The sequence below is a fragment of the Littorina saxatilis genome, linkage group LG1 (assembly GCF_037325665.1).
Source record: "Littorina saxatilis isolate snail1 linkage group LG1, US_GU_Lsax_2.0, whole genome shotgun sequence".
NCBI classification, from domain to species: Eukaryota; Metazoa; Mollusca; class Gastropoda; order Littorinimorpha; family Littorinidae; genus Littorina; species Littorina saxatilis.
Window position 1 is genome coordinate 85,193,732 of NC_090245.1, and position 12,346 is coordinate 85,206,077.

The 12,346-nt window shown below is 40.6% G+C and overlaps 1 protein-coding gene and 1 long non-coding RNA gene across 2 annotated transcripts in view; both read right to left on the reverse strand.

Annotated features, from left to right (window-relative positions):
- Positions 1–782: 782 nt before the first annotated feature.
- Positions 783–2,199, reverse strand: LOC138982261 (uncharacterized). The gene is made up of 2 exons (XR_011460820.1): positions 2,056–2,199; positions 783–1,174 (listed from the first exon to the last, which is right to left on the reverse strand). It is a non-coding gene; the product is annotated as an uncharacterized lncRNA (long non-coding RNA).
- A 3,330-nt stretch (positions 2,200–5,529) lies between these two features.
- Positions 5,530–12,346, reverse strand: part of LOC138982241 (mucin-5AC-like) — a 36,815-nt gene continuing 29,998 nt past the window's right edge. The window contains exons 4-7 of the mRNA XM_070355483.1: positions 11,854–12,192; positions 10,916–11,129; positions 8,905–9,067; positions 5,530–7,771 (exon numbers count right to left, since the gene is read on the reverse strand). Of these exons, the coding sequence (XP_070211584.1) occupies positions 7,504–7,771; positions 8,905–9,067; positions 10,916–11,129; positions 11,854–12,192 (984 nt within the window). The 3' untranslated portion in view covers positions 5,530–7,503. The remainder of the gene's footprint in view (positions 7,772–8,904; positions 9,068–10,915; positions 11,130–11,853; positions 12,193–12,346) is intronic.

Here is a 12,346-nt window from a genome sequence, read left to right on the forward strand (position 1 = left end):
GAACCGATTGGGGTTTCACGTAATATATTAGGGACATGTCTGTGTCAATACGCTTAATAAAAAAAAATAAGGTAAAAAGTGAGGACGAACGGGAGATGACGGGGAAATGATTGAGAAAGGATATTAAAAGGGCCATATCTGATATCAATGATTTGTTTTGACATGCATATAGGGACTGGGTGGCCGAGTGGTAACGCACTTGCGCTCGGAAGCGAGAGGTTGCGTGTTCGACCCTGGGTCAGGCCGCAATTTTCTTCCCCCTTTCCTAACCTAGGTGGTGGGTTCAAGTGCTAGTCTTTCGGATGAGACGAAAAACCGAGGTCCCTTCGTGTACACTACATTGGGGTGTGCACGTTAAAGATCCCACGATTGACAAAAGGGTCTTTCCTGGCAAAATTGTATAGGCATAGATAAAAATGTCCACCAAATACCCGTTTGACTTGGAATAAAGGCCGTGAAAGGTGAATGCTCGCCTAATAGGCTACTGAGCTTTACTGGCCGATGTGAATGCGTTATATATTGTGTGTAAAAAATGTCTGTTTGTCTGTCTGTCCGTAAAAAATTCCATTTCAAACGGCAGAAATTAATATGTAAGCGCCTAGGGCTATATCTAGATTAGGCGCATAAAAATGATCACAATAATAATAATAATAATAATAATAATAATAATGCATGCCTCCTCTTCAATGATGGAACGGGATTTAAAAGTGATTTTTTTTTTCATAATGGTTGTTTAAAAAGTGATACATTACAGAGCCACTTGTTAAAATTACGTACAGACGTTCTTGTATGAAGGATTTTATTGCGTGAAAGCGTCACAACATAAAAGCGTTTCAGCATAAAAGGCGTCACAACCTGAAAGCGTTACAGCCTAAAGGCGTTACAGCAAAAACGTTTTCCATCGCAACAGCATTTCATAACTAAAGAGACAACATAGCAGCGTTAGAGAAGGCGTTCGAAGTATTAGAGGTGTAGCGTTGATTCTGATTCAGACTCGGCGGAAGTAACACGCGTTACAGCGGTCCGATCTGATCCACGGAGATGCAAGCCATAAGAGTGCACACGCCCAGGTTGTTACCGGAACAGTGACAGGTGTTACAGTCCTGCTTGTAGGTTGAACCGGCCGGGTACTCAACCCCCTTGTACAGGCATCCCTCAATCTCCACTGCTGGTGCTGAAAAAAGAAAATATTTATTAGAAGCATGCAAGATGTCTTAAAGTTTCAAAAACTTTGAAGTCTTACATTCTATAGTCTTACTGATATCGAGTCAAATATTATTCTTGTATCTTAAATTCTTAACGTTTTTGAAGCCGTACGTCCTGAAGTTAGAGGGGGGCGTGTCGTGAAATGATACAGATCAGATTTTGAACAGAAAACAGTTCAATTTGGTACAATCCTTCCCGGCGTCTTAACCATTCAGCATACAATCTCAGCTCTGGCAAGGCTTTTATATGGGGTAAGACCATCCATCCACTTTGGCACGCACTAAACATCAACTACCGAGGTGCTTTCCGTGCTCAGTGAGACTTTTTGATGAAATAAGTTCTTAAATATCACTAGTGTCAATCTGCGCGATTTCTTTTTTCACAAATGTCACTCTGCACAGGTGCAGTCCATCCTGAACTCAGGTAAAATGAGTTCCTTCGGGTCTCATTCATGAGCGAGAGCGTGGACCGATTATCAGAATGAGGTGCAGTCAGGATGTTGACTTTTGGTATTTGTCCAAGTGGAGGGATGGTTTTATCCCATGTACAACCCTGAGCAGATATGAGAGAGTGAGCCAGATCGTTTTCACGAAAATGATTGTACCCTTGAATAGACGATTTTCGGGAAAAAAAACTCTGTCAGGTTTTCATGGAATGTGGATGAGTTGCTTTCCTTTGTTTCCATAAAAACACTGAGGCAAGCCTACAATGTCACGTGTAGCTTGCCTCAATATTCCCAACGGAAAGCCAGGAAAACCGATGGAAAACAACTCTTGTAGTTGTACAACCCATAAAAACACGACAGAGTGATTTTATAATTTTTTCTTTTGCAAATACAACGATACTCACCCCCAGCCGTGAGATTCAGAAGAGCGCCAATGAAGCAAAGCACAGCCAAGTATTTCATCCTGATGTCGTAAAGTGAAGGCGACTATTGTGTAACTTGCAATATTATGCTTTTATTCATGTCCAAAGTAAGAGGTAAAATACTGTGGTGACATCTGGAAGATAACCTATATTTTTTATTTAAAAAAAAAGGTAAAGAAAAAAAGAACCATTGTCTTAAAGGCTTTCCGTGTAAAAGATTCGACTCACCATCTCAGATGTGGTCAGGCTTTTACATGAGGTAAGACTATCCCACCATTTGGACACATACCAACAATTAAAAGCCCGGGCACTTTCTGTGGAGAGTTGGAATGTATTGATGATCACATTGTCAAGGGATCGGGACCCTGTTGGCAATCGGTGAAACAAAGTCATGAAAAGTATCACTAGGGCCTATGTACAGGAAGCAGTCAGGATTTGTTTGTTTGTTTGTTTGTTTGTTTGCTTAACGCCCAGCCGACCACGAAGGGCCATATCAGGGCGGTGCTGCTTTGACATTTAACGTGCGCCACACACAAGACAGAAGTCGCAGCACAGGCTTCATGTCTCACCCAGTCACATTATTCTGACACCGGACCAACCAGTCCTAGCACTAACCCCATAATGCCAGACGGGCCAGGCGGAGCAGCCACTAGATTGCCAATTTTAAAGTATTAGGTATGACCCGGCCGGGGTTAGCAGTCAGGATGGTTTTTTGAATTTTAGTTTTTACATTTAGTCAAGTTTTGACTAAATGTTTTAACATGATAGACGGGGAATCGAGACAAGGGTCGTGATGTATGTGTGTATGTATGTGTGTGTGTACATCGATTCAGAGAAAACTACTGGACCGATTTTCATGACATTTTACATGATTATAGTTCCTGGGTATAATATCCCCAGACACGTTTTTTTCATTTTTTCGATAAATATCTTTGATGACGTCATATCCGGCTTTTGTGAAAGTTGAGGCCGCACTGTCACGCCCTCATTGTTTAATCAAATTAATTGAAATTTTGGTCAAGCAATTTTCGACGAAGTCCGGACTATGGGATTGTATTTCAGCTCAGCAGCGTAAGCATTAGTTAGTTAATTTGCTCATTAAAGTTGTCATTAAAATCGAGTTTTCAATAACCGATTTTAAAATGATTGCATCGTATTCCTCAATTTCTCCTGATTTCAAAAACATATATACATATGTCATGTTTACTATAAAAATGTGCTCAGAATTAAAGAAAATAAGAACTGTGTTCGCGCGCTACGCGGATACGAGCGAGACCAGTCTCGGTTTTTCGGTGTGGTTAGTCGAGACTATCTTGATATAGTCTCGGCGATGACTGTTTTGTGTGTTAATCCGACAGCTTGACTAAATGTTTTTATATCGCTTCACGTGACTTGTTTATTTTTGTTTTTGTTTTTTGGTATATGGGAATGCTGGGCAAGGTTCTAATTCCATGTACAAACCTGGCCAGACTAGGCCAAGATGGTGAGCCCAACTGTTTTGGCGGAAACGGCTCTGCCCCTTAACGAAGAAGAAAAAGATACAATACAGAGCTGGAGAAAATAACATTTATACACATATACTGTAGCCGCCGTGACGACGACGGCGACGATGATGACGACGACGACGACGATGATGATGATGATGAGGATGATGATGATGATGACGACGATGATGATGATGATGACGACGACGATGATGATGATGATGATGATGATGATGATTACGACGACGATGATGATATTCTGTGTTGTCGATAAAGGAATTGGCAAATGAATGAATAAATGTAACATCCTGCAAAATATCACCATTTAAAGACCCTTTTTAAAGCCTGTTATCTTGTGACCATTCTCTTGCGGTGACCTTTCAGGCGGACCTGAGCTATTTTTTGTGTTTAAAAAAGAATAATTCGCAATAAGACTCACGTTTTTACATTTAGTCAAGTTTTGACTAAATGTTTTAACGTAGAGGGGGGAATCGAGACGAGGGTCGTGGTGTATGTGCGTGTGTCTGTGTGTGTGTGTGTGTGTGTAGAGCGATTCAGACTAAACTACTGGACCGATATTTATGAAATTTGACATGAGAGTTCCTGGGTATGAAATCCCCGAACGTTTTTTTCATTTTTTGGATAAATGTCTTTGATGACGTCATATCAGGCTTTTCGTGAAAGTTGAGGCGGCACTGTCACGCCCTCATTTTTCAACCAAATTGGTTGAAATTTTGGTCAGGTAATGTTCGACGAAGCCCGGACTTCGGTATTGCATTTCAGCGTGGTAGCTTAAAAATTAATTAATGACTTTGGTCATTAAAAATCTGAAAATTGTAAAAAAAATATGTTTTTTATAAAACGATCCAAATTTACGTTTATCTTATTCTCCATCCTTTGCTGATTCCAAAAACATATAAATATGTTATATTCGGATTAAAAACAAGCTCTGAAAATTAAATATATAAAAATTATTATCAAAATTAAATTTTCCAAATCAATTTAAAAACACTTTCATCTTATTCCTTGTCGGTTCCTGATTCCAAAAACATATAGATATGATATGTTTGGATTAAAAACACGCTCAGAAAGTTAAAACAAAGAGAGGTACAGAAAAGCGTGCTATCCTTCCCAGCGCAACTACTACCCCGCTCTTCTTGTCAATTTCACTGCCTATGCCGTGAGCGGTGGACTGACGATGCTACGAGTATACGGTCTTGCTGCGTTGCATTGCGTTCAGTTTCATTCTGTGAGTTCGACAGCTACTTGACTAAATGTTGTATTTTCGCCTTACGCGACTTGTTTGTTTTGCGTTCAGAGCTTGTATGCGTGCAGAAGATTTGGTAGAAAACAGATACAGTCGAACCTGCCCTGGAGACCACCTGTCCATAAAGACCACCTGCCCATTAAGACCACCCCAAAGGATCCCCGACGGTTTTTACGACTATATAAATCACCTGCCTGAAGAGACCACCTGTCTAAACAGACCACTTTTGCTCAGTCCCTTGGGTGGTCTCTTTAGGCAGGCTCGACTGTATGTTGTAAATAGACACATGCCCAATGAGTGCAGACAAGTTCACATCCACGGTTTACAAAGATCAGGAAACATACAGATACATTCATGCACATATGTTCAGACAGATAGATGTATAGTCAGACAGACAGAGACATACCCACGCATGCGAGTGTTAAGAAGGAAGGTCGTTCTGTTTACGCGTGTAAAGGCCGTCTCTGTAGATGATTGTGTGACTATGCTGTCTACCACCCTGTCTGCGTATATCCTTCTTTGTTTAACACACACGCACACACACACACACACACACACACACACACACACACACACACACACACACAAAAGCAAACACGAATCCAAACACACACACACACACACACACACACACACTCACACTGACACATATGCACCATCACACGCGTACACTTACACACGGGAGGGTGAAACTGAAATGTGTACGTTGGAGACTTTATTACACATTATACTTACTTCTATAACACAAGCTCTTTAAAATAATACAAGTAATTATGAGGCTCTGAATTTGAAATCACAGTGAATGCTTGGGAAAGAAGAACAAGCTATAAACAGACTTTACACAGAATTTTCTTGAACCTTAATGTCAAAACTTACTCTAACGATAAGACCATTACGTTAAACTAGGGATCTCGTATACTTTTTTCCTTATCTTTGGCTGATGTATTGCCCATACTATTTTGTACCTCTAACAAGCATGCACGGACTGAAACACAGATGGACAGAAAAACAGACACACGCACCGGCGGACGGACAGTCAGACAGACAGGCAGACAGACAGACAGAAAAACAGAACGAAAGATAAACAGACAGAGAAAAGCATACTCATTATTAACACAGTGTAGTATTATATGATTCTATGATCATGTGATATAATGGGATGGACGGAGTGCTTTCAACATAGAGTTTTACTATTTTTGAATGTTACCGGCCTTCGTCAGTCAGAAAGTTCAAACCAGTGATATCCATTTTTCAAGCTTTTTTCTTCATCAGTCCAGAAAGAGCCATTTCTAAATGTGTTAACATTTCTTAATACTTATGATAGGCCTACATTGCTTTATTTTCTAAAATGGAGAAAAAGGGAGATGAGAACCCAGCAGAATATTTCCCATATTTTTCAGTTCTAAATATTGCACAATCGTTCTTAGGTTGTTGCTTTTAAATCGAACAGTCGTCGTTCGTCGTTTACTTTGTACAGTCGTCTTTAGCCCTTTAAGCTTAACAGTTCACCTTCGACGTTATCCCTTTACATTCACAATCGTCTTTAGCCCTTCACATCGCACAGCCGTATTTAGTCCTTTACGCTGCACAGTCGTCCCAGCCCTTTACACATCGCACAGTCGCATTTGTCCTTTGCATTCTACAGTTGTTTTTCGTCCCTTACACAGTCGTCTGGTATTGAATATTGCACAGTTCTACGCCTTTTACTCGGCATCGTCGTCATCAGTCCTTAGTTTTGCACAGTCCTTCTAAGTCCGTTGTTTTTCGTCCTTTATATTGCACAGAAGTCTTCAGTCATTATAGTTGAACAGTCCTTCCAAGTCCGTGGTTTTTCGTCTTTTATATAGCACTTTGTTAGTACTTATCGTCCTTCTAAATCCGTTGTTTTCGTACTTTATATCGCGCAGTAGTCGTCAGTCCTTGTCGTCGCACAGTCGTTTTAAGTAAATAGTTTTTTCGTCCTTTATAATGCACAGTAGTCGTCAGTCCTTATCGTTTCCCATTCCTTCTGAGTCAGTCTTTTTGTCCTTTATTATGCACAGTAATCGTGTGTCCTTTACATTGTACAGTCTTCGTTAGTCCTAATTGTTTGAACAGTCCATTTTTTTAAATGTTGCTTTCGCAGTGACGCGGGGTTTGACCGTCTGTACAGTTTCTAAGCCCACACATTAATATTAATTGATATCAATTGAGCGTAGTCGTTTTTGCGAATTCTACTTCACGAAGCTCTCTGTACGAATCGTTGGCACTGAATTTTCGATAAAAAGCCTTCGCGAAGTGTTAAATTTTTCCACGTGACATTATTGGCCGGTCACTAGCGAGGGTGTGTGTCTTAAACACGTCTACAGGAACCACGTGCCGATTACTTGTCCCCGAAAAAGCAAGGGTACTCACCCTATCACAACCATTTATTTACTATATTAGCATATATCATGATTGTATTGATTGTATTTATTGTTCAAAATGCCCCCATGGGTTATGGACTAATAAAACTTGAACTTGAACTTGACAACCCATACAAACCCGAGTTATTTCCAAACATCGTCCATTAAGGACAGCCTTAACAAACAATCATTCAGGTAGTCAGTCACGACACCGTACACGTTGGCCTTGCTTACTTAACTCTTTCACTGACTGATGAAAGATGCAATTGACAATTTTATTGATATTTATTGTGTGTCATTCCGGGTAGAAGACGTCCATATGACCGTTGTGCTTCGCCATATCGTAGGCGAGTTCTAGGCGCTGCAGGACTTCTTCCAGCACCCCGATATCCACCCGGAAGAAGCCGGAGAAGGGAGAATCGAGGTCAGACACGACGTAACACAGCATGGAGATGGAGAAGACAGTCACGATGCACATTATCAGCTCCATGCGATAGGAGTGAGCTGTTAGCAAGAGAATTCCCAGGAAGGAGAAAAATCCTAGAGTTTCAAGGAAAACCCACCTGCAAAAAGGAGTAAGATGTGGACTTGTGAGATTGTGTCTTTTCAACTAGGAAATACAAATAAAAAATCTCAGAAACAAACAGTGAGCTTCACAATAAATACGGTTTGTATCATAAAGGAAAAAAACTTCTTTTTGTCTCATAAGTATTGCTGTGTCAGTCAACTACAAGTCGACGTAATTGTGATTGTATTGTTTTGTCTATAATTAAACTGTTCCTGACGGGCGCTGTGGCGTGGTGGTAAGACGTCGGCCTCTTAATCGGAAGGTCGAGGGTTCGAATCCCGGCCGCGGCCGCCTGGTGGGTTAAGTGTGGAGATTTTTCCGATCTCCCAGGTCAACTTATGTGCAGACCTGCTAGTGCCTTATCCCCCTTCGTGTGTACACGCAAGCACAAGACCAAGTGCGCACGGAAAAGATCCTGTAATCCATGTCAGAGTTCGGTGGGTTATAGAAACACGAAAATACCCAGCATGCTTCCTCCGAAAGCGGCGTATGGCTGCCTAAATGGTGGGGTAAAAACGGTCATACACGTAAATTTCCACTCGTGCAAAAAACACGAGTGTACGTGGGAGTTTCAGCCCACGAACGAAGAAGAAGAAGAAGAAGAAGAAACTGTTCATAAACTGACCTTTCTTGCTTTTTAAGGGTATTCTAAAATGTATTTTGTTTCATGACCTTAGCCATACATTGCTCAACATTCTGGGAATGACGTGAGCGTGAAACTGGAAAATATAACTCAAATGACCACTTTACTGCATAAGAACTCTTTAATGATAAAGTCCTAATGCTGTTCTTGTTTAAAACCAAAACACATAAAATGAAACCATCATAAAATAAGGTATGATAATCCACCCATTTAGCATGATTGTTTTTGTGTTCTTGGAAAAGAAAAAAAATAAGGTGCCAATTTACCTAAAGAACAAACTTAAATCTAGTAAGTCTGGACTGATTACGTGAATTGGCCGACACGGTGCAAACAATTCTAAAGGAGCACAATTTACATTAAAGAAAAATCTAATATTTAGTCATTCTGGACTGATTTCATGAATGGTTCGACACTATGAAAACGTAAACAAATTAAGCGAAAAGTGCAATGCAAAAAGAAAGGAAGCAGAAAACCATTGTCCGTACTTGAAAGGGTGTATTTTGGTGTGAAGGATGCCCATTTTGTCAGAACATATGGAGTTGAGCTTCATGATGTGACTGAGGATTCGCTCGCTTAGGAATCTGTCCACGTGGTTCTTTCTGCTCGTGTCCACTTCTCGCAGCAAGTCCACCACTGTCCAGATCTTCACTGAAAGGCCAATGAATAGTTTATTTTGACACCATCTTCAGATGTGAATTAATAACAAGTCGCGTAAGGCGAAAATACAATATTTAGTCAAGTAGCTGTCGAACTCACAGAATGAAACTGAACGCAATGCCATTTTTCAGCAAGACCGTATACTCGTAGCATCGTCTGTCCACCGCTCATGGCAAAGGCAGTGAAATTGACAAGAAGAGCGGGGTAGTAGTTGCGCTAAGAAGGATAGCACGCTTTTCTGTACCTCTCTTCGTTTTAACTTTCTGAGCGTGTTTTTAATCCAAACATATCATATCTATATATTTTTGGAATCAGGAACCGACAAGGAATAAGATGAAAGTGTTTTTAAATTGATTTGGACAATTTAATTTTTATAATAATTTTTATATATTTAATTTTCAGAGCTTGTTTTTAATCCGAATATAACATATTTATATGTTTTTGGAATCAGCAAATGATGGAGAATAAGATAAACGTAAATTTGGATCGTTTTATAACTTTTTATTTTTTTTTACAATTTTCAGATTTTTAATGACCAAAGTCATTAATTAATTTTTAAGCCACCAAGCTGAAATGCAATACCGAAGTCCGGGCTTCGTCGAAGATTACTTGACCAAAATTTCAACCAATTTGGTGGAAAAATGAGGGCGTGACAGTGCCGCCTCAACTTTCACGAAAAGCCTGATATGACGTCATCAAAGACATTTATCAAAAAAATGGAAAAAACGTTCGGGGATTTCATACCCAGGAACTCTCATGTCAAATTTCATAAAGATCGGTCCAGTAGTTTAGTCTGAATCGCTCTACACACACACACACACACAGACACACAGACACACAGACACACACACGCACATACACCACGACCCTCGTTTCGATTCCCCCTCGATGTTAAAATATTTAGTCAAAACTTGACTAAATATAAAAATGAGTTGCGTTTGGGTGCTACAGGTGCTTGTTTTTTTTAATTCTAAAATGACTGGGTTACATTTGATAAGTGAGAACATGTTTGAACAAAAAGACACAGTCAGACAGTTTTTTTTTTGTTTTTTTTTTGATGAGGCTGCAGTTTGCGAGTGACAAGATCGTGAATGTTTGTACATTGAGGTAGATGGACGTCTTTGGGCACTATACTATCTATTTTTCCGTTCAAATGTATCATGATAATTTATCTTTAACGCCCTCTGTTGTGCTACATTTCTCTGTTGAGAATCTGCAGCACCACGGAGATGTTCAGAACGTTTTCATTCCATCCAGGCATAATTATGGACGTCTTTTTTTTTTAAGTACGTGTCATTAGAGACCCTAAACGTTGTCTGTCGGGCTCTTGTAAGACTCGTCGTTTCTGTTCAGCATCTGAAGGGCCCTGGAGATGCAAGATATTCTTAACGATTTCATTCCGCCCAGGGATATGGACGTCCACTCGTTTAGCAACATTTAAACTATTTCCACTTTCATTACTTTATTACCCCATTGTTTGTAAATTCGAGTCGCTTCCTCCAAATGGAAAGATAGTAGCAACAAGAGTCGCGCTGCTAAGGTGTTTGTATGTTTGGGTTTAATCAACAGCCTACAACTCAGGTCTTTTACACTGTGGTGACACTCGGGTGAGACATGAATACTGTCTATGAGTCTGCACGTAAAGTTGACCCGTGTCAGTACCGGCCTTAGAACCCGTGACCCAAGGATCAGCAGTCAGGTGCTCTACCAACTGAGTTATGTCTCTCACTATCTTACCTTTCACGTCCTCTGTCGGGCTGCATTTGTAGGTGTCAGCGTCTCTGTTGAAGATCTACAGCAAGTGCTCTACCAACTGAGTTATGTCTCTCACTGTCTTACCTTTGACGTCCTCTGTCGGGCTGCATTTGTAGGTCTCAGTGTCTCTGTTGAGGACCTGCAGCACCATGAAAATGCACTCTGTCTTGACGGCCTGCAGGATCTTCATCTTGGTCTGGAGGCTGAGGTTGAGCTTGATGGTGAAGGTGACGATCTGGTCCAGCATGGAGATCTCCTCCGTCATCTTGGTGAGGATCTCGTGCTGCTTGTTCAACACCTAGCAAATTAAAGCAAAACAGTCATGAGACATTGGACTGAGATTCTTTTTTTGACATGAGAAAATGTTTGACGCACAGTCAGAAACGTAAGCTTTTATGGTGAAAACAGATTATAATCATGTTTCCTTTTCAGCCAAAGATGGAAAATCTATAGACTTTGATGCCTTCTAAAGTATTATATAATAAAGCATAATAACCGACGGCTAACTTCATGGAATATTCGAAACGTAAAGTTCCTTAGCATGTTAGGATTATATCTTAAATGAACCAAGGGATGTGTAATGTACAGTACTCCACGCGGTTTCTCTGTTAACATGAATGGTGCTCTTTGTGCCTTCATTCATAAAATCAGTTTCAAAGTAAACATCTAGCAGCGTTTACCCACGTTTCTAATGTGCGTCTGCCAGCAGCTGGCACTTGTAAAGATTCTAGTTGTTGTCTTGTTGCCTTTTTCCCGAAAAAACCATGCAATTTCCCTCGATGGACTCAACGTGCGAAAAAGCAAAAAGCTGTATTTGAAATAATCGTGTGTGAATGGTTTGGGTGACTTTCACGTATCTTTTTCTGTATGACTTTTTATCATTTATACATGTTACACGCACCACCCTGTCACGATTCTTGTTGGTCTTCCTTGCTTTTTAATATCAGCGTTTTTGCTGATAAATGTTTGGCAGAAAAGAACATTGAACACCAAATTACAAATGACAATTTTAGTCCGGTTACCTGTTGAAAAGCAAATCCAAAAGAAGTAGCATAGACCAAGCCAGCGGGGGAAAGGTAGCAGGCGATAGCGTCGTTGATATCCGGTCTGCTGTTGGAGTATTGGGCTTCCGGCCACACGAACCTCCGAAATGGGTCAAACATATACAGCGTCAAAGGACAGAGGGCCAATGAAAATATAGCTGGCATGGCAATGCGGACCAGTTCTTTGGGCTGGTTGTAACAGTTCCGGAGACTCTGTAGAACCTCCAGGTCAAAGTAGGAGAAAAGCGGCTGGTCCGGCTCCTTGACTGGTACGGCGAGCTTGAGAGTTTCTGTCTCCCCGGAGGTCAGATCTATCACCTGCAATGAAAGATGCTTCACCGAATTACGAAGAAGGAGGAGAAGAAGAAGAAGAAGTGACACCACCACCACCACAACCACAACAACAACAACAACAACAACAACAACAACAACAACAACAAGTAGAAGTATGCTTTAAATCTGTATGTTATTT